Below are 25,898 nucleotides of genomic sequence, written 5' to 3'. Positions count from 1 at the left end.
AGTCGAAACCCTGCGGGCTAGTCAAACGATCCCCATGTTGGATTGTTTTCCCCCAGTACTTGTGATGGTGTGAGGTTGTCGTATTAGATTCTTTGAAGGTTTGTAAGGACTTCCAACAACCATTTCTAATGTCTGGGTGCAAAGTAGCAGCTGGCTATGGTAGTATGCTGGTAAAGATTCTGAGCTCTCTCTTTACCGTCATCTCTACCTGCAACTATTCTTCCTTCTTTCCTGAAGTGTACTCTCTTGAAAGCTATGGAGTCATGTCTAGGCTATTAAAGGATGTTTTGATCTTTTCATGATGTGTGGGTTATATATGTGTATTATTTCTTATCTTTCATCTTCAATGTCCGGTACTTAGTTTTTCTAGAGTCAGTCAAGAGCTTATCTAAAATTCCTTGTCTGCTTGCTAATTCTTCATTTTTGAAAGGCTTGTTTTTATTTGCATAACATGTAATGTGGAAATAGAACATTCATTGTTTTGTTATTACTGTTTCTTCAAGTAACCAATGTTGCGGTTAATACCGATCGGGGATTACTCATGGCTCGTATTTCGGATGACATTGGTGAAGAAACCCCTTTGCAGGTCAGCTTTAACGAACTATTATATTGAAAAAAAATCTCTTTTATTGCATGACATGTTGTGCTGAACCATATATGACTATGAATAGGTGCGTTTAAATGAGGTGGCCAATATCATTTCTATTATTGGACTCAAAGTAGTTGTTCATGTCATGGGTTTTCTTTTGCTCAGGTAAATTCTGATCTTCACTAGTGACCCCTTCTCTATGACATGATAGTTGATTTACAATTACAAAATATAATTTGTATAGATACTTAACTAGCCAAACAAAAAATGCAAAAGGAACTGCTCACATTAAGGCCAAAGAGACTAACTTTGGAGATTCCATACATGGAGCCACTAAAATTGTTTCAACAGCAGTATGTCAATAACTACTTGGTTATATGAGTACTTTATGATTAAGCATATAATTAAATGAGTACTTTATGATTAAGCATATAATTAAATGAGTACTTTATGATTAAGCATGTAATTAAATGAGTACTTTATGATTAAGCATGTAATTAAATGAGTACTTTATGTTTAAGCATATAATTAAATGAGTACGATAGAATTATAAATGTAGGTACGAAGGCTATTTGCATGTGAAACCATGGGCTCTGCCACACCTATATGCAATGACAAGACTAGAACCTTAACTTTGAACCAAGTGGTTTATAACTTACAATGAACTTTATTTTTTGCCTTTTGTTCTTCATTCATTTTGGGTGGAGGGAGTTAGGTTAGAATATGACAGAATAAAGGTTGTCTATTTCCTTGTTGATTTATGACGATGAAGTTGGCGAGTTGTTACCAAGTGGATGAAAGCTAGTTTGAGGTTCCAACCCAGACAAAGTGTTGCCCTAATTTAAAAAAAAAAAAATTGAGTTTAGTCAATTTGTTTGGTTGTAAGCAAAACGCTAATGGATGTGAGCAAAACAAAGTGTTATGGGACTTCTGGGAAATTTCTTTTTATTTTGCAGAGATAGGGCCAAGATGCTAGTGGTCTAGGCAAGGACTGCTAATGACTGATATTCTTTTTTGAGCATAGAGGACTGTGGTTGAGGCTTTTGCTGGTGGGAGGAAGATTGATATCTCTGACAATAACTCTAACTTCTCTGGCAATGCTATCAACTTTGCTTAGTGAAGGCATCGCATTGAATACAAATGGCAGTATTTATGTGCCCGAGGTATGCTTAAAGTGTTTGTGTTTCTTTAGTAAGATTTGTCTAGTAGAATATGCACGAAAAAGGGTTACACTCAATAGCATTTGCCATTATTGCTTTGTGTGTGTGTGTGTGTGTGTGTGTGTGTGTGTGTGTGTAGACTGGTGGTGATATAGAGATTTATGGTCCACCAATTGAAAAGGCAATTCTGCAATGGGGAATCAAGGTTATTTCGTTTGGTTTTCCAATTTCATATATCCATTAATTACTATTAATCTGTTTGTAGCTTGGAAGGAATCTTGAAGCCTTAAAGTCTAATTTTTTTGTTCTTCATGTGTTCCCATTCAACTTTGAGAAAAAAACGAGGCGGCGCTGCTGTTAAATTGGTAATGTGAATTAATTGTTCTTTGCTGTATAATGTGACATTTTAAGATCGTACAGTACGAGTTATATTTTAATTTCTATACATGTGGTGTTGTCCCTATTTCTTACCCTCTTGAATGCAACAAATATTTCAAGAATCTAGATGACCTTTTATTGTACGGTCTTTAGTAAAAATCTTGTTATGTCTGAGAATATTATTTACAGGACATGGGAAATAGTATTACAATACTATGGTTTTTGGATAACTTCTTTTTCATCCATGCTCAAGTATAATTAAAGTTCGATTGCCTTTTGTTATATTTACAGCCCACTTATGAAGTTCATACACACTAGAAAGGGGCTATTGAAATAGCATTGGCCAAGCTGCAACATACTCAACGAACACAACCCTTGCGTTCACGTGAAAAAAATAGTGCGTTTGTTTAATAAAGTATTTTACTTGGCCCGGGGAACAAACAACTTTAACTCAACGAATGCAAACTCTTGTGTTCGTGTGAACAAATAGCCCGTTTGTTTAAAAAGTGAGTTAGTTTGGTCCATTTTCCCGGAAAACGGGCAACTTTACTCAACAAACGCAACCACTACGTTCGAGTGAACAACTAGCTTGTTTGTTTGAAAAACTATGGTAGTTTAGCCCATTTTACCGGGGAGCGGGCAACTCCACTGAATGAACGCACTCTTGCATCCGCGTGAACAAATAGCCCATTTGTTTGAAAAAGTTAGTTAGTTAGGTCTATTTTTCCGGGGAACGGGCAACTTTACTCAACGAGCGCAACTCCTGCATTCGCATGAATAAATAGCCCGTTTGTTTGAAAAAGTGAATTAGTTTGATCCATTTTTCTGGGGAACGGGCAACTTTACTCAAAGAACGAGTTTGAAAAAGTATGTTAGTTGGGCCCATTTTTCCTGAGAACGAGCAACTTTACTCAACGACCGCAACCCCTGTCGTTCGCGTGAACAAATAGCTCGTTTGTTTGAAAACATAAGTTAGTTGGGCCTATTTTTTGGGGGAACGGGCAACTTTACTCAACGAACGCAACCCCTGCGTTTGCGTGAACAAATAACCTGTTTGTTTGAAAAAGTAAGTTAGTCGGGCAACTTTACTCAACAAACGCAACCTCTGTGTTCGCGTGAACAAATAGCCCATTTGTTTGAAAAAGTTAGTTAGTTGGGTCGTAGTGCCTGTGTGCAATTCTCATTTTACAATATGCAATTGCATAAACTTGTATGCAATTTTGTAGCGTCTGTTTGCAATTTTTGTTTACAGTATGCAATTGCATTTAGCCCTTCTTTTGGTTTTTTACTTTTTTTCTTTTTTTACTAGAAAACTCATTGGCTCACACTCTTATACAATATGCAAAGATCGCCAAATTTCCTATTTCGCTAGAGAGCCGCTTTTTATTTTTTGTGTTCATTTGCAGACTTGTTGAGTAATTTACCTAACGAATGAGGCTATTTACCTCTTTGTCTTTCATGAGGTAAATTGCCTCGTTCCTTAGGTAAATTACTCAATGAGCGGGGTATTTTATCCCGTGAACGTAAGGGGTTTGTCTGTTGAGTAAACGTGATCGTTCCTAGAGTAAATTGATAAAGAAACCCTCTTTACCAATCCAACGATATGTTTTACTCATCGAACGAACACCTTACATTTTCGGAGTAAAATACCCCTTACGTTGCGCAATTTACCTAAGGAACGAGCTGATTAACCTCATGGACAACTCGTATGATGAGAACTACTAGTTCAAGGATTAGAGTAGTGTGCCAAGGTTGGTTTTAGCTTAAAATGTTAAGAATCATGAGGAGGTCAATTTGATAATTATGAAATTTTAAAAAATTATGGAACAAATAAAAATTACTAAAAATACTATACTTTTCTTTGAAAATTTGTAAATTAATATTTGTATCAAGGAAACGTAAGATAAGAACAAAATAAAACTCTCACAGAGGATGAGAGCATTCGAGTCGACTACTCCACATTATCAGTAATTGCATATAGGGGTCAAAAACTGCTTTAAACATACACATTATTGGTAATTCTATACATGGGGTCAAAAATTGCATAAAATGTATGCAATTGCACATAAGAAATGTTATAGCAATGTTAATAATGGTATTCATATCCTATAGCTAAGAAAGCACTAGCTCTGAGATTCAAAGAGCATGAGTAGGTAAAAGCTTTGTCACCAAGTGCTTGGGAGCTCCTCCAAATATTTTGGATTTGTGTCACAATTCCAATGCATATCCAAGAAAAAAATTTAAATCATGAGTCAACTTTACCAAAACCAATTTAATCCTAAAAACTAAGATGTAAAATCATCAATTTAGCAGTATAAAACGTATATGTTGCTATTAGTTTTTACATGCAACTTTGGCAGTTGAGGAGTAAAGTGAAGGACATAACTGCAGCAACAATAGAGAGCCACCATAACTGAAAGTTTGGAATTTTAGAGAAGATAATTTGCTATGCCAAAAGCCATCATATAAGGGTTGCTGTTTACATGGCATGGTGTTGTGTCACCATTCTTGTAGAAACAGTTAGACCTCTTTCTTTCCCTATTTAATCACAATCAACATCCAAAAGAAAAGAAGAAGAAAAGCCCATCGGTTCGAATCACAATCCACTGGTCTTGGAGATAACCATGTATCACAAAAATCATAGAAGGCAGTTCAAGTTCGAAGCTTATTGGGCCAATGAGGTGGAGGCTAAACAGATTATTGAAAAAGGTCGGGAAAAGCAAGTTCATGGTCCGTGGATACATAAATGGAAAGCTAAACTTCAACATTACACTACCCTCCTTCAAAAATGGAGCAGAGAAAAGTTCTCGAACAATAAGAAGAGAATGTAGGCCCTACACGCTGAGCTCAATGAAAAACAATTAAGGTGGGATGAGAATCATGCAGAGATAAGGCACATCACTCAGGAGATAACCGAAATCGGGGCAAGAGAGGAATAATATTGGCATCAACGGTCCATGATAAAGTGGCTTTCAAAGAGGGATGCCAATACTGCTATCTTCCACCAATCTATACTTGCTCGTAGACGACAGAATTGTATCCTTACAATTAAGGGCGATGATGGGCGTTGGCATGTGGGTAAGAAAGCTGTCAGGGGGGGGAGGAGAGGTGTGTTTGAAGAGCATTTCAAGAACTTGTTCACTTCTGAGGCTCAATCCATTAATGGTGATATTCTTGATTGTGTTGACAGTGTGATCTCCCAAACTACCAATGATAACTTATTGCAGGCGATTACTATGGAAGAGATAAAGGAGGCTGCAATGAAGATGGGAGGCTTAAAGGCTCCAGGTCTATATGGGTATTAGGGAATTTTCTTTCACAAATATTTATGATGAAGTCAAAGGCATCACAAAGGATTTCTTCCTAAATAATCAGAGTCTTGGTGCTTTGAATATTACAAACCTTGTCTTAATTCCCAAAATTCCAAACCCTGAGGGAGTTTCTCATTTTCGCCCACTTAGCCTATGTAATTTCTCTTTCAAGATTGTATATAAAGTTATGGCAAATAGATTGAAGGTTTTTTTGCCACAGATCATCTCTCCAGCTCATAGTGCTTTTGTCCCAAACCGTCAAATTCAAGAGAATCTTTTAATCGCCCATGAAGCTTTCCACATTTTAAAGCTGCGAAAGACAACAAAAATGTACAATTTGGGCATCAAACTTAATATGAACAAGGCTTATGATAGAGTGGGGTGGCACTTCCTGGAATCGGTCATGCTCGAGATGGGTTTTGGTGATGAATTTGGTTCGAACTGTGCAATTCTCGTTGGTCTTGAATAGGGTGCAAGGTGACACTTTTACACTAACGAGGGGCATCCGACAAGGAGATCCACTATCATCGTACTTGTTTTTTTATTGTGAGTGAGGTCATCTCCCTCATGATTAAAAAAGCATGTGATGCTAATTATTTGCAAGGTCTAAAGTTTGGAAGAAGATGATCTATTCTCTCTCACCTTCTTTTTGGCGATGATGACCTCTTTTTTATCAGGGCTAATACTCAGAACTGTCATAATATGCGACTGTTGCTTGACGGTTACTGTCGTGCGTCTGGTCAGCAAATCAACTTCGGGAAATCAAGTCTTTTCTTTAGTCCCAATACACCTGCAAGTATCCGCACAGAGTTGCGTGCCATTCTTGGTATGACTATGGCAGATGACCCAGGTAAATACTTGGGTCTTCCTACAATGTGGGGGAGGTCTAAGAAAGAGGTGTTGCAGTTTGTGAAGGAGAAGTTGTTGCATAAGTTAAGCGGATGGAAACAATCCATTCTCTACAAGCTGATAAGGAGGTCCTTATCAAATCAGTTGCTCAAGCTGGATAGGGACTGTGTATAACAATATCATCCCTGTCCCCACTCTCCATTTCCGCCCTTGTCTCCAAACTCATCCCCGTTTAATAGATTTCGAGGAATCCCCGTCCCCGTTCCCGACCGAGGGGAGGAACAGGACCATCCCCATACTCGCTCCAAATCCCCGATTTTTTTTTGCATAAAAAATATTTATCATACATTTTAACATTAAGTTTCATATTAAATTATCATTCAACACATCCAAATTAATTATAAAGTTCAAGCTCAACTATTCAAAATCACATCAATATGAAATTCCAAAGAAAATTAAGAAGAAATAGGATAGGAAGGTTAACTTGGGATTAAATATAAATATTATAATTATTTATTTATTTAAATATAGACATATATATTTTCGGATCGGGTTCGGGGGATGGGGAGACCAAAATGCTTGTTAAAATGAACAAAATTAAGTTTGCTTTCCAGCAGTCAAAATCCTGCAAAAGTCATAATTCAAAAGCTGATAACATAAGTCAGATACTTAAAGTCCGTAGTTCCAGGCCATTGCCCATTTACATCACAACACAAACATATATACTGTGGCTTTGGGTTCTCGGCCCTTCCACACACTTTAATTTGTTACCCTAATCCTCGTTCCTCTACTCAATGAGCTGAATGAGGAAAGGCGCTAGCCGTGCGGTGTGCTTGGACAGCACAGGCACAATGCACGGATGTCAAGTTCAAACAGCCGCTCATAATGAGGGAATGCCTTCCAGAGCAGGTATGAAGTGCGGGAAATGAGTCGCACACCGCCTGAACAGCAGAAGGGGTTAGTGCCGTGCATTGGCTGATGTTAAGAGTCCTGAGCCCTTCCTCATCATTCTTGGGTTTCCTAGATTCCCACACTGCTGCAGGCTTGTTCCTAACTAAACTCTGGGCCAAAGAATACATTGCTCTGTCTGTAATGTTCTGACAGTAATAGAGGCCAAGGGATCTCAGATGAGGGCACCTGTTTGCCAAAGCAATCACACTGTCATCTGCAATGAAAGAATAAAGGCATCAGAGATGATCACTATCCATAAACCAGGTAAACTACATTTTCTGTTCAATTCCTCATGTTCCAATTGTAAGGGCTCTCTTTCAGTTCAGTACTATTTTCGGTGCATTCTTTCATCAAGATGGATATGGGTTAATTATTTCAATTGGTAGAAAATGGAAAGCATAAAAAGAAAAGGACATGAAAGGTTAGCCTAAGCATCTAATAAAAATTTTCATTAAGTCATTAGGCATTTTACTGAAGACAATGCTAAATCGCTACTATAAGGTTAATGATGGATAGTGATTGCCAACTCTGAAACAGCACACCCAATACTAAGCAACTTGATAATAGCAGCATTGACTCCTTTGCAATGCACCTATTAGTACATACATGTGCAAATACGATATTTGAGAAATATGACTGCCAAAACCAACTGTAACAAGGAACAGGTACTGTAACCAAAATACCTGTTATTTGGAGACAGCCACACAAATCAACGGTTCTGAGATCAGGGCATCCATATGCCAAGCTCATAACTCCAACATCACTTACATCCTCACACCAACCAAGATTCAGACACTGCAACTGACTGCAATAACGACCAATAGCCTGCACATGATTTTACAGTATTAATAGAACTATCTTAGCTAAGACATGGAAAAAAAAAATCAATATCTTATCTTTACCAGCAATGCCCTGTCTGACGCAGTTCTGACACATCCACAAAGATTCAGAACTTTCAATTTTTGGCAAAAGCTAGCCAGATACTCAAGAGCACTGTCACTGAAGGCCGTACACCCACTAATGTTGAGTTTTGTAAGATTAGGGCACCCATGAGCTAAGGCATACAGGGAGCGGTCACTGAGCTTGAAGCTTTTGCTGAGGTCCAGGACCTGCAGATCATGACAGAAGTTTGCAATGCTCTCAACAGCATTATCCTCAAGTTGGGGTTTATCTTGACGTAGAATTAGAGTCTGCAATCTTGTAAACTTAGGAGCAAGAGATAGGACCAAGTTGTTCATGTTCTTGGTGCACCTGAAAAGATAATTGACAAGCTAGTTATGATTAAATTGGCATTCAGAACCTTTTTTTTCTTTCTAAATCAATGCACAAAGCTTAAATCAAGTCATAGAAAATCTCTAGAATCCTTTCACGTCACTCATTTACTTTCTGGAAACAACAGAGAAAGGATTTGGCATCTGGGAAAATTTTAAGTTCCCTGTACCCAAAAGCATAGTCTTACACTTTTGATATTCCAAATTTCCAAAGGATCTTTAGTTCCTTTCTCAGCCGTCTTTGATTCACCTTAGCAAGCTTTCAACTCTGTTAGTTGAGCATCATCAATGTACTTACATTCTCTCCTTTTGTGTTGGGTTGGCAAGGGTAAGGGGAGAGGGAAGAAATAAACTGAAAATAAATAGACTAATGATAACCAGCGACATGAAGTACCAACAACTAACTAAGTCGCACACAGTTGGTAACAACGTGGATCTCAAATTACCCCATGATTTCACATTGAGATTGTATGCGCAATACTAACAAAATCCAGCTTAAACTGACTGTATAAACATAATGCAGCAACCCTTATCAACATCTTTTCCTTCCAATTAAATCTATTTCCACAAGATATTCATGATGAAATTCCTCTCATAAAGATTACAGGCATTATGTCACAAACAAGAGAGAGCATTGACTTTCAAATATTGAGGAAGATAAATATATCTCAATTCTAACATAGGAGGCCAACTTAAAATCAGGATATAACTGTCTTGGGAGAAAAAATGAACTCCAAATAACTTCAAATAATTAGCTGAGATGAAAAGAGCCTTACGCAGGGAAACAAAATAGAATTTTACCAACTCCAGGAAGAGAATCTAGACGTAATCTTACAACTAGACAGCATGGGCAAGCAATACAATTAGTCTGATCTGGAACACTTGAAGCATCATTTTCACATAACCCTATATACGCTCTTGCAAATTGACATCATTTCTTATAATACCCTTACAGAAATACAATTTTTAAGATGCATTTTGATTAATAAAAACCATTGGAGGAATCATATCGTGTTCTAAAGAGTAACAAAACTGCCAAAAGGGATTACACAAGAACAGAGGATGGTTTATCAAAGAGGACAGGGCAATATTTACACACACATTATGTCAACATATTTGTTTCGTTATTTGTATCATCAAACAGAATATTTCAACTAGTTTTGATGCCACAACAACAACAACAACAACAACAACAACAACAACAGCAACAGCGGAAAAAGATGCACAGAGGGCAAAGCATATACCATGAAAGGGAGAGACGAGTAAGGCCTAAGCAAACAGCATCTCTCCAGCCACGACAGACTCCAGAAGCCATGATCACCGTCTGATCATCGACAAGTCCAAGGATTTGCAACAGGAGCTCCATGGGAATATCCTTCCAATCAGTAATAGCCCTTCCTTCCATTTTCACTTTTCCACAACCAAGAGCAATAGCACCAGCACTACCACCACCAAACATCATGAGTTTCTCAAAGCACAAGTTCAAGTCTTCAGTCTTGAAGTTTTCTTTTCCTACCATTTCAGAATCTAATCTCAGCCCAAAACCCACCGCCTATCACAATATAAAAGAAAAGCTCCTCGTTTCTGCCACCAGCTCAAGAGAGAGAAACATGGATAAGTCAGTACAAATTCGGATACAGAGAAAACAAAGGTGTGGAAAAACGACAAGAAAATAGAGTACCAACACAAACCCATGTGTCAACACCTCAGAAACTTGCAGAGAATCATGTAACAGAAATAGCAGAGTAAATCATGTTCAAATTAAAAAGCCATTGTTACTTTGTAAATATAAATAAACCCATTAGCTTGCTTATAAGAACATTGAAATATGCAGCAAGCTCAAAATCAAATTAGAAAAAAGGAAAAAGCTTGACAGTGATGATGAAATGAAATATGGAACCTCAACTTCAAAGAACATAAATTTGAAGCACAAAATATTATATTTGAACTTAGAACACAAAAGGTGCAACTTTAGAGGAAATCAAGATAATAGCTCTGCAAAATGACACCAGATTGTTCAATTTAGAAAAACAGATACTGAAAAATTGAACTCATCAGGAACAAGTACTTACAACAAAACAGAGCAACTTACAAAAATTCTTTGAAAAACAGAGAAAGTTCATGCCTTGATCATATACCTGAATAAGGTTCTTGATCAAAACAGTATGTGGGCTTGTTTTGTTTTCGTCTCGGTTTGATGATTTCGTGAAGCAGAGAAACAGAAAAATAGAGAGAGAAAGAGAGAGACCTTTTAATAAGTACAAAAAGGAGAAGAGGAGAAGCGTCTAGGCAGAGAATTGAAGACGTGTATGGTGCCACGTGGCAATACACCATGAATACTGATTTGTTATGATGGTGGGACCAGAAAAGTGGGACCCACAATCTGCGGTCCTGATTTATTTGATCTGATCAGAACTCTGTAGAGAAAGAGAGGATGACCCATTTACGGCTTTTTTTTTTTGGGTCAAACTCAAAACCCCATTTAAGTCTTTATGAAGGAAAAAAAAGGAGTGGAGAAATCACCATTAAAAAAAAATTTGTGACAAAGAAATTTTAAACGGGAAAAATTTTATACTGAAAATTTTCATATATAATTTTTCTTTAAGCCTTTAAGAAAAGAAAAGAAATGTGACAAAGAAAGAATATATGAGAAATGAAAGGACAGAGTTTTCCAAGACTTGGAGAAGAACTAGAAGGTTCCATTTGCGTATAACCGAAACCGCACTCAAAAGCAATACCACCCATGAATGATTTTACATGCTTTGATGGTACCTTCTTTTCACCACAAGTGCCCCTTTGCTATTTATCCTTTTTATCATTGCTCATTATTCATTCATATCCAATAATATTCCTTTACATCTCACTACACCCAAAGATAAAAAGGTAAGTTTAGGACAAAGATGTAAATTTACTCGCCAAATGTCACAACTTATATTTTTACGGACTAAAAATATATACGATGCAAGAAACTTATAGCTAAAATGATTAAAAGTATTTACTCATATTGTACATATGAGATTTTAGGTTCAATTTTTCCGCTCCCATATCACATGTATTAACATGCAAAAAAAATATTTCCTAATCAATTTATGTTGGTATAAATAATTATGATAATATATTCAAAGGGATAATTGTAGAAATGTCACCTGAACTTATACATCAGTTTCAATTTGTCACCTTAAAGAAAAATTTAAGCAAAATGTCACCTTAAGTTTTCAAAATGCTTAAATTTTTCTTCAAGATAACAAATTGAAACTGATGTATAAGTTCATATGACATTTCTACAAAAATCCATATATCAAACTATCTCATAAAAGAATATTTCACTTAGTATACATACAATTATCTTGTTATATAAGTACAAAGCCGGAGCCAGAATCATATTTCATTAGAATTCGACCATTCATGTCATCACGAAACAATTAATATAAATTATATATAAAACTTAGAATATTTGTAATTTACTATATAAAAAATTATAATATTCCTAAAACACATTAATATACTTTATACCTTGATTGTTACACCTCATTCAAATATTCAGTCTCATTGTATTCATCCCTTCATAGATGCACGAGTTTTAATAATTAATTATATATACATTGATATTCATAAGGTCAAAATCGAGGTAGATGAATTTGAATAATATGAATTTGTCTCAAGACTAGAAAGGAGGGACAGGTGAAAGTAGCGATGAAATCAAAGAAAAAGAGGATTAAAGTTCCCAAAAAAAAAGAAAAAGAGGATTAAAGTATAATGAAATCAAATATATGTATCCCTATAATCAGATAGTCACGTGATGAAAGCGATATAGAATAATGGGTATATATAATAAAGTATAAGAAAGTTTATCCCCATTATGTGATCCCTTACTACATCTACATACAAAAATATATTTATTTTGTGGAACATATAAGTTATCAAAAGTAAAAATGATTTCTTTTAGTACGTGAAGAATGTTACGTGTCTTGATGGAGTCTGCCTTTTTTCTTTAAATTAGGCTTTTAAGCCATGTTAATCTTTATGGGCCCAGATGATCTTCATCTTAAATCACTAATGGTGGCTCATATTGAACGCCATACACATGAAAAAATTGTTTCTTTTCTATTTCGAAGCATACAAATGGAAAGCAAGGCATTAGAAACACTTTTTCCCAATACAAATAAACGAATACGTTTTTTTTTTTTTTCTTTATATAAACAATAGTTTAAACTACTATAATCTATATGCAGGGATATCAAACTCGATAATAATGAGACCTATGTACTATTAGTGGTGGATTCAGGATTTAAAAGTCAAGTAGGTGGAACTTGCACGTTACATGATACAATACGGCTATAATACAAGAACTTTCCAAAAACTAAAATATGTGTATGGCACATTGATATGATGATTAAATAATATAAATAGCAAAATTGATATTGCATCCATCAAATAAGAAAAGAAAAAAAAAGAATCAAATGCATTTTGAAAAAAAAAAAACAATTAATACATGTAAAAACAATTAGCATCCATTGCTATAAAACTAGGCTCTAGTGTACAAGAAATTGGGCTAGGGTGTAAAAAAAATTGGGTGTCCAAATAATTTTACCCAGTTGAAAATAATTATAGAGTTCAATTATAGACTCTCTGCCACTTGTGTCCCTCTCTCTTCTCTCTCCTCCCCTTTTTTTTTTCTCCTTTCCCTGGGCTTGTTGATTCCTTCTCTCTCAATTTTTTTCTTCTTCTTCCCTTTCTCTTTTCCTTGGTCTTGTTGCTTCATCTTTGCCTATTTTATTTTCTGACAATTTTCGGCCTACCCAAAACATGGCTAGATTCAGTATATACTACCCTAACTAACCGACCTAACGCGGTTTTTAATTTCTTCTTAAAAAAATTTACGACTGCTCCAATCCAACATTGCCATTTGCCACTTCGTTGCATTGTTATTTCTCATTTGCATGTATTATGTGTGCTATATAATGCCACCAAGGCGAAATCTCTTAATATTTAAACTTTGCTGCAAAACATCGTCTTTAATTCTAGTTTACATTTTGCAGTTGGCAGACAACAAAAGCAACAAAAGCAAATGGCCAACTTGGGAGGTCGCTTCCTAGTAATAGTTTACTATATTCTGGCTTTACATGACAGATAACGTGAAAAATAGGGAAGCAAAGTATGCGATATACATTGACTTTGTAATATCACCCACACCACACTCATTGCCTATTTTCAGTTATAAGAAGGCTACAGTAACTTGGGAGCTACTAAATATTAATGTTTTGGGAAAAAAAAACAGAGACCTTAATACCAATTTAGCTAACCACCATTAGCTATCCTACTTACCAAGTTCACAATTTGCATATAAAACAAGTTCATATCATATCCTCATATTGCATCGATATCGTCTTCACCTAATTGCTTAGAAAGCTCGAAACTGAACCGTCTGACAAATATCACAAGAGTACTTTTTCAAGTAGAACAATTATATTTATAATTTGAAAAGGAAATTGTATTTGATTTACAATTACAATTACAATTTTTTAAACAATGTTGTTTTGACCACACATACATTTGATTGATTGTTAATGTACCCCATTAACCCCATCATCAGGATTTGGAACCTCCTCCACCTAGTTGTGGTTTGGGGCCCTCCATTGTCTCTAGGCATATAAAAGAATTCTCATGCAGAACTCATTCATCTAGAGATATCATTTGTTTAGAGCGGTTGTATCGATATAGTTCTTAACTTAATCGCTTAGAAAGTTCGAAACTCAATCATTTGACGAATATCACGAGAGTATTTTTTCAAATAGAATAAATTATATTTAATTCACAATTTGACAAGGAAATTGTATTTGATTTACAATTACAATTGGCAAAATGGGTGCAGACGCGACAAACCGATATTCATTTGTATTTATGCATCATGATTAGCATCCGCACAACTTGTAACAAATTGAAATCACATAAATCCTGGCCAAAAGTGACAGAAGCGTTCTTATCTCCTTTCACTTCAGCTTTCAAAAATGCATGAGTGGTGGTGCCTAGTGGAGGTCAGAAATCTAATTTAAATCACGTAAGTATCTCTTTGGTATTTTGTTTCTTTTGCCCTTTTTTTCCTTTCCAATTTTAATATCCATTTTCTATCATATCTTTGTGTCTGTTTCTTCGTCCACCTTCCACACCACACAGAGGGAACATACTTCTTCCCTTTTCCTGAACCGAAAGCCTGGCTTATCTCTTTTAATCCTCTCTCTGCTCATGAATTCTGCGCAGCTTCTCGTCTTGATACATTCTCATCTTCATCTTTTTTTTTGGGGGGGGTTGGGATTCCCATCTTCATCTGTACACACGAAAAAGATTGCATGATTGATCCTGTGAAAAGTTATATTTTTTATATTTATTTTTCCCGAATTTTAGTGACAATTATTGTGTAGGTTACTTGATACTCTTTAGGCGCCCATAATGGTACGTTGACACAAACAATATACTAGTAACTTGTCGGCTACGGGTTGTCTTTTGCTTCGTTATTCTCTTTTTATATACGTAATCTTGTTTGCTTGTGACAATTTAATTAGATTAGTGTTATTTTATTCTTTGCAGCCACTTCTGGGGAATGAATGAGTCAATCAACTTTCGATAAATAATGCGTATATTTCATTGAATACTATTTGTCTGCTTATTTATAAAAGATACTCTTTCTTTATGCGAATCATAATTCGATAAATATGCAAAAATAATTTATTAAAAATAAAAAATGAAAAACTTATGTACATATATCATGCTGCTATTAGAAGGAATATATGAACTCATACTTACCTAATAAAATGATTATTTAGTCAAGTGCGTACTTTATGTATTTTGTTTACTTCTATTTTCTTTTTCATTTTTCCTTTTTTTTGGAAAAAAATAGAAAAATGATTCTACCTCATTCCATAAAATATATGAAATCCTAACTGGCCTATGAATGCTTCAAGCATTCTTTTATTCCGTTTCCTCTATTGAATATTCACGAGAATGTTTCTTGTCAAAACTATGTGCTACCCTTTTACCAACGTAGTGATTGTTTGATTTATAGGTAATCACGGCTACAAGTCTATGGCTATAATTGAAGTATAATACTATTTGCACCACATTTATTTAAATACGATGTTTATATATAGTTAATTGCATTGTGGGAAATATAAGAAAAAAAAACCTTAAAACTAAAAGTCTGATTCCATTTATTAGGGCTAATTTTGTTTATTTCATTTGCCACTGTTTTGAGAGAGAAAACAGTAGCAAAAAGAGATCGATGTGGTTCAAATTCATGGCACATGCAAGCCAGTTCAAATAAATAAACCAAATCCTAGACATGTATTTATTGCACATGCAAGCCAGTACATAAATATAGTTTAAGAAATTTGAATTTTAGTATCGGCATTTTAATATTAGCATAATATTTTATTGGCTTAACTTTTGATTTGGCTCCTGAACTTGTATCTAACTTTTGATCTATCCATATCCTTTTTTAAAAGAAAATTAAGGATATCAACATTTCTTTTTTGCCAATTTGTCTCATGACATCTAAATCCGCAACATTTCATCCAATTTTTTGTTAAATATGAGGGCAAAATTGTCATTTTATACGGAAAAAAATATAAATACTAAAAAATAAAATAAAAACCTTTAAAAAATTGATATATATATATATATATATCTCTCTCTCTCTCTCTGTGCAGGGTGGGTTATGGGCTGGGTTTTGTGGAGTGGGGCTGGGTGTATGGATCTGTTGCTGTCTGGGGTGGAGGAGGAGGGGCAAGGAAGGGGAGAGACGGAAGGGAAGGGGAAGGAGGGATGGATTCTTTAGGTTTTTTGGGGGGAGGGATGGGGTTGGCGCCGGGTTTGGTTCAATGGGTCTCAGGGTAATTTGTTTTCCTCTTTTTCTTCAATTTTTCCCAAAAAAATAATTTTAAAAAAAATAATTTAACAAAAATTGGATGAAATGTTGAGAATTTAGATGACAGCGGAGAAATTAGAGAAAAAAATAAGTTCATATTTTTAATTTTATAAAAAGAAGAAGACAATAAATATAAAATTACGTACAAATTCAGGGTAAATCAAGAGTTGAGTCATATTTACTAATGGCTTTTGCGTGGGCCGTCAAGTTATCAAAAAACAAAATAATGTATTGGTTTATCAACTCGAGGCCAGCTAGAGGTTGCAGCACGCCAGATGGGTTGAGTGCATATGATGAATTCATTTGTATTTACATGTTTTTGGCAATAATAAATTGTTCTTACATGTGTTTGGCAATAAATACATAAATAAACAAGAAAATTAAATAAAGAAACAAAGGGAAAATGTGTGTTAGAGCATCTTCAGGGGAGATGTCTTAATGCTTTAGGCCATCTCCAGTTATAGGGCTAAATGTAGTCCAGAGCTAAATATTTAGCCCTTCAAAATATTAAGTTTTTAAAGAATAGTGCATGACTATATTTTAGGGTCTTTCATATTTTATTATTTTGAGAAAAACTATGGTACAACACTCATACATTCCACAACTATGTATTGTTTAATTTAATTAAATTATTATTTAGAAACAATATTCCATGACCAAGAATTTTTTATAATTTTTTTAAAACAACACTTGAAAACATTTAAAATGGTGACCACATTTATAAAAATAAAAATAATAAAAAAAAAAAAAAGATGGGTTTCAATGGATTTGACCTCCAACGGTCATGACCAGTAATTTAGATCATTCTTTGATCTCGTCTAAACTTTGGCTCTGTAGTCTTCCTTTTTCAGTTGCGAACTCTTTTTACTTGGATCTCTTTGGGCTTGCGTGCCCTCATGGGTTTAAATTCTGTTAGTTTTTTCGCTTTCTGCATTAAAAAAAGGGAAATGTCTAATACAAAACGTTGTCAAATTTGAAAAAAAAAAAAAAAAGTGGGCCTTGGGTTGTTGCTTCGATCACCTTGGGCCAGGATTTGGGTTCAAAGAACAACGACTATAAGTTTATATTGAAAATAGTCACAAGGAAAAATTGATTGATTTAAAAAAATATTAAATATGCATGTATGGTTGGTACATATTTCATAACAACTTTCCAAAATTGCACTTTAAATAATATTTATATGGAAAGAAATTTATTAGTGTTATCTTTAATTACCAAAAGGGGAGGTTTCAATATTATCTAAACCTAATCCAAAGGCAAAAGAACATGAGGGAAACATGCTCAAAATATAGAGGATCCTCTTCATGCATTCAATAAGTAGCTGGGCTGCCATTCATGAATGTTTTTTGTTGGTATATAAGAACACCTACTTAACCTTTAGTCTCCCACTATCAAAAACCAAAAAAATAGAAGCAAGCAGCATGTTAGAAATGTGTCGTTGTTAACATGTCTTGCAATGTTAAGTACTAAATTTTGACTGAAACGGCCCAATTGTAGTTGATGTGTCGTTGTTAACTGTTCTGCATGCCTGTTTTGGGTTTTGTAAAATATTTGATGATAAATAAAGGATTTATAAGCTTAAAAATAAGTGAAAATACAACTTGGAACTAAAGATTTCTCTATTCAACTCAGTACGATAATGTTTAAATGTAAATTGAAGAACTTAAAGAGACTTAGCTTAGCAACTAGGAATTATATCAAGCGTTGGCACAACAAATAAATTAAAAGATATCTCAAGAGTTGTCAATTGGAAATCCTAGTACACAATGGCGGACCTCAGGAATTTTGTTAGGGGTAGGCTAATATTTTTCTTGACTTTGGGGACTCCAAGTAAAAAATAATAATAATAAATAACATCTCTTAAAATATTTAAAAACTAAAAATTATCATTTTTTTTATAAATAAAACAAACCATTTCTCCTTCCCTTCTCCCCTTCTTGACCTATAGAAGCAGAGAACCTCACCTTGATATTTTGAGTGGAACCCCAAGCGAGAAGCAACTTTTCTTTCAAATAGCATAAGAAAAATCCTAAAAATTTAACAACCGAACCACAAAGCTTAAAACCTAACTATAACAATTAAAATTTAACAGCCGAAACCTAAATGTTAAAACAGAGAGAGAGAGAGAGGGTCAGGAGAGGTAAAGTTGAGAGAGTCGGTGAGAGAAGGAGTGATGAGAGTAAGAGAGAGATAGATGGGGACAAACAATGATTCACACAAAGAGAGGAAGAGAAAGAAGCAGAAAATAACCCGAATACAAAGAAGAAGAAAAGAAATAAAGAAATAAAGTAGAGAGAAACAAAAAAAAGAAGAAGAGAAATGTAGCACAAGAGAAGAAGTAGAAGTGAAAAGGACGAAGAAGAGAAGGAGAGAAGGCAAAAGACGTAAAAGCAACAAAATTTGATTGGTTTATTAGATTAAAAGACAAAAAGCAACCCAAGAGTCAATATGTGGCAAAAAGGGGTAGGCTAATATTTGTGAGAGTAGGGACAACTTCGTAAAATTTGCACCAAAGTCTAGTAACTTTAAATCTTGCACTGGGCTGGAGCCCACTCCAGCTTTTACGTGGATCCGCCCTTGCTAATACATGAGAAATGCATTTGAGTTCAATGAGATCATGTTGATCGACTTCTTTTTTTTTTTTTTTTTTCCAAAGGAAAGAGTTGTGCATCGTGCTCTTCCAACTTGCTAGTATATATAGCCTTCTTAGATGTTTGAAATTGCATGCTTGATTGAAGAGATGGTTGAATCTGCTGTCAGTCCTTCTTTATGTGAGTGGTTGTAGGAACACATATTTCAGCCGGGGATGTACGTAAGATTTCAAAATAGGGTGGGCTAAATTTACCTTACGTACAAAGGTACTAAATACATAGAAAACTCATAAGTACCATGTAATTTCATTAATAACCAAAAAAAAAAAAAAAACCAATTTAATAAGCAAGAACAATAAAATCAATTATAAATCCTATTTGATAATTCATAATTCATAAACTGAAATTGATAAGCCCTAATTGCAAATCCCTAATTGATAATTCATAAGTTTCAATTGCAAATCCTAATTAATACTTCATACACTCCAAAAAAAATTCCTCAAATTAAAACATCAACAAATTGAGAGAAGCTTACCTCACGAATATATGAACTTGGTTCACTTGAATTGAGTCTTGAAGGTGAGTGCAGCAGCAACAGGGTAGGGTATATGTGTGTGAGTTCTTTTTTCTCTTTTCTTTCTACGTGTTGTGTTGTGTGTGAGTTTTTTTTTTTTTTCTTCTCTTTTTATTGACTACATGTTGTTCATGGAGGAGAATAAAATGAGGCTAGGTTATTTAAATTGGGTGAGCTCGGATTTTTTTTTTTTTTTTTGCTGAAAAAAAATAAGCCACCTGGGCTATAGTCCAAGTTAGCCAAACTTAAGGTCCGTCCCTAATTTCGGCAACCAATCATGAGGTGCCATATGGACAATGAGAATATTCTGTAGGTCAACAATTTTGCTCCATTTAATTAGCCAATTGTTTAGACTTAAGATAGGGATATCACCATAATTTAGGGATTTGATTTTCATTAAATCTCCCTGATTGATCCAATCTCTCCATTTAAGAGAGAGAATAATTCCCTTCCGGTTAAACTACCGAATACCCCCATGGACTATTTCGATTGTCGAAATGTCCACCATGAATTATTTTTTCAGCAAATTTAGCCTTCGTATTAAATGTTTTCACCAATTCCGTCCATGCCATTTGCTTTTCCACAATTTCATTTAAATGCCCATCAAAAACACCACGTGAGCCGTCTGTTGAGGGTAATCTCGTCCTTTTATTCCTTTGCCCCCTTTTATTGGAACGAAACCACCCCTTTTAGCCTTCGTATGAAATCAGACTTAGAGATTCGACAGAAACGACCTTTTTTCACAGAACCAACCCTTAATGATAGAACCCAACCCTATTTGCAGGCGTTCTAACCTTCTCATGTCGCTTATGTTCATCAATTTCATGAACAAGAGAAGAAAATGTAGTTGAAGATAGGATGCATTAGAACAGACATGCAGTTTCTACCGAATCAAGTTTGACCACTTTTATTACGGATGATGATATGGTGCGTATTTGCCAGTGTGGATTTGATGCTAAAACGATTGTTTGCTAGTCTGATGAAATTGCAGGGATGAGGTTATATGTGTGTTGTAGAGAGAAGTATAGTGGTGGCTGTGGTTAGAAGGCTTGGAAGGACCCAAAAATGTATGAGCGTGCCAAACATGTCAAATGTCGATTGATAAGACAAATCAACTCATTGGAAGAGAAAAGAGCTAAAGACAAGAAGATTGTGCAAGAGCTAAAAGACAGAGAGAAAAAATTGCAAAGTGGGCTACTGAGTTGTTTGGTTGTAATTTTGTTGTTGTTTACTGTATAAGTTAGCTTTTTATTTGGTTGAATGTAGTGGCGTTCTTGTGCCTTCTTTTTGTTTAACGAATGTAGTGGCCTTTTGATTTGTTCAATGTAGATTTGGCTTAATGAATTTGGTTGAATGTAAGCCTTTCTTTATTTTTTTAGGTTACTGAATACTTACCCTTTGGCACAAGCCAAGGCAAAATACCCAGAAACTAACAAAGTAGTACAACAAAAGTAAGGCATAAAGCCTACACTAATCCAAGAACCAGTATCAAGCAAAAGAAAAATATGGACCCAAAATTACAACATAAACATAATGTAGGCATTCTTAGTGTAGATTAATCTGTGAAACACTTCAAAATTCAACATCCAAATTCAATATATTAACATCTCCAACATTTGAAATCCATCCAAAATAGTCATATGTTGAAAAATATACATTCCAACATCTTAAATACATCCTAAAATCCATCCAAAATAGCCATATGTTCAAAATATACATTCCAACATTTGAAATATATCCAAAATAGACATCTGTTCAAAATACACATTCCAACATCTACTACAAAATAAACATTTCCAATATTTGAAATATATTCAAAATCCATCCATAATAGTCATTTATTCAAAATACACATTCTAACATCTATTAGGCATCTGTTCAAAATATACATTCCAACATCTACTAGCCCATTTGTTTAAAATATACATTCCAAAATCCATCCAAAAATAGCATCTGTTCAAAATACCTATGAAATTCATCATCTACTTTACCTCCATGGCCTTGCCCTTTTTGCAGGGGATTAGAACATTTTTCCTTGTGGCCTGTTAGTATTTTGAGTGGTAACAACAGACTGTGGTTGTGAATCAAAATTGTTTGGACCTGCTTGTGAAGCTAAATTGCATGAAGCTGGTTGTGAAGCAACATTGTTTCGACTTGCTTGGCTAGCAACATTGGTTGGAGCTGTTTGGCTTGTAGTGGCTACAATCCTTGTCAAACCTCCTCTAATTATCTACAAATGAAATTAATCACAATTTAAACAATTTAAATGAGTCATCCAATTAAAACATTCAATCATAATCACACATTCTTTAACTGTAACTTTGTTTATCTACATTGGAGTTCCTCTTCAAATTGATGGACTGAGTTAGTTCCTCTTCCTATGATTTTTCCTCTTCCTCTCCCCTTTCCTCTCCCCCTGCCTCTTCCCATATTGCCATCTGCCCTTCCACAATTAGTAGCATTATGGCCTTCTCCTCTACATATTGAGCAATGGATTACAATTCCATATCTTCCAAGCTTACTGACACCCTTTGGGATCTCATCAATGGGTCTAGTCCTTGCCTTCTTTGGCCTACCACTCTGTTTGTTATACAATGAGGGTTTAATTAGCCTATGACTTGATTTCCTCCATAATTGTTGGCTTGGCATTGGTGAAATGTAATTGCTATAAGCTCTATCATAAGCTTTTCTCTTATACACCTCATTGACATAAGTCATTGGCCTCTTCTGTTGCCTTGATATTGCAGCCATGGCATGGCAACATGGGATGCCACATAGATTCCATTTTCTACAAGAGCAAGAGTGAGTATTTAGATCAACTGCATATTGCCCACCAAGCATATGGGTGACTTGAAACTTGTTACCACCTGCATTCTGTGCAATGCATGAGCCATTCTCTTTCAAATTCTTTTCAATAATTTGAAAGATCCTTGACCCAACTCTTTGAGTCAATTTCACCTCCTTTTTTCTTGCAACTCTCAACATCAAATATGTTCTTATTCTTTCTACCATTGTGATTATTGGTTTATCTCTTGCCTCCAAAATTGCTGAATTGAAACATTCACATAAATTGTTCAGAAGTATATCACACTTGGTCCCAGTAGTAAAGTGTGACATGCTCTAATGAATTGTTGGCATATCCTTAAACCATGCATGAGTTGGGGCAGATATTTCCATAATTTTGTCCATCTCAGCTTCCCACCAAGGAAGTGTTGTACTTCTAGCAGCAGTTCATAGCTTCTGTTTAAGTGCCAAACTACCATACCCAGCAACTTTGAAATTATTGTGTAGATGCCTTACATAATATCTATGTTCAGCATATGGCTTTAAAGCCTTAATTGCTTGCCCCAGTCCTTTTTGTTTGTCAGTGATAAAAACCCACCCATTTACAGTACCTCTTACCCCAACATCATTAAAGAATATATCTAAAAACCATGTCCATGTGTCTTTACTTTCTATCTCCACAACATCAAAAGCTATTGGGAGCATACCATTGTTGGCATCAATCCCAAGAACACTTAAAAGTTGTCATGGATGTTGTTCTTCGATGAAAGCCCCATCAAAACCAACCATGGTTCTGCATCCTTCATTAAACCACTTCATCAGTTGAGCAAAACATATATAAAGCCTCTCAAAAACTAGATCATCTCCCTGTAATGATGTCTTCACTAAAATTGTGCTCCCTAGGTTTTGCCTCTTAAGCTCCTCACAATAATCCCACAACTTTGCATATTATTCTTCAATGCTTCATTGAATCCTTTCCTTGCCAAATTCTTTGCCTTGTAGCATTGGTCCCTAGTAACATCTATATTGTAATGTTTCCTCACCAATGACATGAAGTCAGCAACTGACATTTTAGGATTGATTCTGAGATCCTCATCAAACTTTTTAGCCAACCATTGTGAAGTGGACAAATATAGTTCTTTGAGATATGTTGTAAGTATGAATTGGATGGTATGTCTTCACTCTAATGGTGGGTCTTTCCCAACATGTGCAGCATACAATAACCAAGGACAATCTTCAAGTTCATCTTTTCATCTTCACCTTATTCACCCTTACCATGCCTCTTACTCTTATCACTCTTACTATGCCTCTTTGCCTTATCAACCTTAATATGACTCTTTGCCTTATCACCCTCTTTATTACCATCACATACCAGCCTCACCCTATTAGGCTCATTCTTCACAAACCTTAGTCTTCTAGCACACCTGCATGCATGGTACTTTATGCCCTCTCTACATTCCTGCAAATTAGGAAACTCCAAACCTAAGTAGAATTTTGGATCTAAAAGGTCATGTTGTTTATTGTACTGCTTAAATTTTGGCTGCCTCAAACTTCTCTTCATGTCATCTTCATCTTTATTATCTTCATGCAAACTCTCTAAGTCTGATGTATTATAACCATTAATGTCACCCTCACCTAGTTCTTTATGCCTATCATCTTGCTCTTCAGTTACAACATACCTATAAAAATTCATGTTGTCCTCTTCGTCACTTTGCTCAAACTCACTATCTATGAAATTACCATCTTCTTCCTCACCCTCCCCACCTTGCTTAGCTTCATCACTTTTTACCTCAACTTCGCCATATTTTCCTCTGCCTCACCAAATTTTTCCTCTATCTTAACATCCACAAACTCATATTGCCCATTTCTTCATCAACATCATATCTATGAGCAGTGTCTTCATTACGTTCAGCATTTTCACCATATGTAGAGAATACTGGGGACTGAACATTTAGAGGCTTATGTGCTGGATTTTAGTTATGTATAACACAAACAGATGGCTCCCTTTCACCAACTTCAATGCTTCAAAATAATTATTATATGTCCTAATTTCAACCTAGCCATTTTTCCTGTGCTTGTAATAGTATTGAATGTTTTGCTCATCGTAATCAAGGTGTTTAACCATTTCAAATAACTCAAAGCATTGAAACCTCATCCGTATCTTGCTCATCAACCCATTGTACAACACCTCCCACATATAAACCATCAACAAAGTAGGCCCCGTAATGTACCTCAAGTGTGAATATGTCAAGATTAGCTGCACAACAATTAATTTTCTCATGAATTTACTATCTACCCTATACAATACAATATACATTTACTATCTACCCTATACAATACAATACAATGCAATACAAACACAACAAAAAAGTTAAATATTGTCAGACAAACAACCATACAAACAATAAACAAACAACATGCATAGGGACCACATTTACAACCTAACTTTGTTAAAGTCTCAGTCAACAAACAACATCCATATGGACCACTTTCTTCCTTTTATTATGATTTTTCATGAAGTCTAGCAATGAAATCCAACAATAACAAAAAATAAAACCTAAACAATTGCATCAAACAAATAAAATAAAGTAAGCTACTTACTGTATATGTGAGCTTCCCCACCATCTTTGATTTTCATTGTCTTTGACTCTTCCTCCTATTCAATATGTTCCCTTTACCAAATCACCTTTGTCGCACCTTTGTTTGAAACTTCAAGTCAAAAAATATATTCCAAATCGAATCTCTCAGTCGCAATCTGTCTTTCTCTCTTACCCTTTTTTGAATCTTTCCAATCGCTGTCTCTCTTTCATTCTCACCATTTTTTGAAAGTTTCACTTTGAACCCTAAGTCTGATTTGGGAATTGGGCATACGAATGAAGCAGTAAAAAGGAGATGAGGTTTGAGGAATAAATAGGATGAGATTACCATTCACATGGTGTTTTTTTATGGGCATTTGGATGGAATTGTGGACAAGCTAACGATAGGGGTGAAATTGGCAAATAAATTTAATATGGAGGATAAATTGGCTTAAAAAATAATTTAGGTGAACATTTTGACAATCAAAATAGTCCAGAGGGGTATTCGGCAGTTTACCCTTCCATTCCTTGTGGGAATTATTCTATGAAAAAACCCCCTCTCATGCCCTAGAAACTCCATCTCTCATGCCTCTCTCTCCTTTCTCTTTCACTGCTCCGACCACCTTACACACGACTCGCCACCCAGTTCTCTCGTACCATAGAGAAAACTTCGACATTCTTCGTTATTTTCATATCTTTCCCAATATCATCTAACTGACTTAGGCATCAAAGGGCCTTTGGCCAACACCTTCCGGGTGTGGTCTATTGACTCCAACCTTTTTCGTAAGAACCAAGAAAAGAGAGCGAGAAAGAAGCTCAAAGGTTGAAGAATCAATCCACGAATATTCCCCTGTGCGGATATTTGCACAAATAGTGGTAAACTTAAATGCTTTGATATCCTTGTGCTAACGGTGAGAACTGGCTTCAACATGGAAATTTTCCG

At 35.3% G+C, this 25,898-nt stretch overlaps 1 protein-coding gene and 1 pseudogene across 6 annotated transcripts; both read right to left on the bottom strand.

The window, feature by feature from the left end:
* Positions 1-6,866: 6,866 nt before the first annotated feature.
* LOC103336511 (F-box protein SKP2A) lies at positions 6,867-10,800 on the bottom strand. Of its 6 annotated transcripts, none has more exons than XM_008239553.2 (5): positions 10,648-10,800; positions 9,754-10,093; positions 8,141-8,489; positions 7,922-8,063; positions 6,867-7,452 (listed from the first exon to the last, which is right to left on the bottom strand). In XM_008239553.2, exons 2-5 carry the CDS (start codon positions 10,026-10,028, stop codon positions 7,079-7,081), a joined length of 1,140 nt encoding a protein of 379 aa, XP_008237775.2. In that variant the 5' UTR covers positions 10,029-10,093; positions 10,648-10,800; the 3' UTR covers positions 6,867-7,078. The 6 variants fall into 6 exon arrangements, with proteins under 6 accessions (XP_008237775.2, XP_088911392.1, XP_008237778.2 ...); XM_089055266.1 differs by having other exon boundaries at positions 9,754-10,061; positions 10,648-10,783; XM_008239556.2 differs by having other exon boundaries at positions 9,754-10,103; positions 10,648-10,755.
* Positions 10,801-21,920: 11,120 nt separating this feature from the next.
* LOC148915893 (uncharacterized) lies at positions 21,921-24,072 on the bottom strand (annotated as a pseudogene).
* Between the last annotated feature and the right edge of the window lie 1,826 nt (positions 24,073-25,898).

The sequence above is a fragment of the Prunus mume genome, linkage group LG6, assembly GCF_029339155.1.
Source record: "Prunus mume cultivar Tortuosa linkage group LG6, ASM2933915v1, whole genome shotgun sequence".
NCBI classification, from domain to species: Eukaryota; Viridiplantae; Streptophyta; class Magnoliopsida; order Rosales; family Rosaceae; genus Prunus; species Prunus mume.
The sequence above is the reverse complement of the archived record's forward strand: the minus strand, read 5'-3'. Positions and strand labels throughout refer to the sequence as shown.

Coding starts and splice junctions, on each gene's coding strand:
- LOC103336511 (XM_008239553.2), bottom strand. CDS start 10,028: ATGGTAGGAAAAGAAAACTTCAAGACTGAAGACTTGAACTTGTGCTTT. Junction 8,490..9,753: donor ACTCGTCTCTCCCTTTCATG/GTATATGCTTTG, acceptor TTATCTTTTCAG/GTGCACCAAGAACATGAACA. Junction 8,064..8,140: donor CGTCAGACAGGGCATTGCTG/GTAAAGATAAGA, acceptor AATCATGTGCAG/GCTATTGGTCGTTATTGCAG.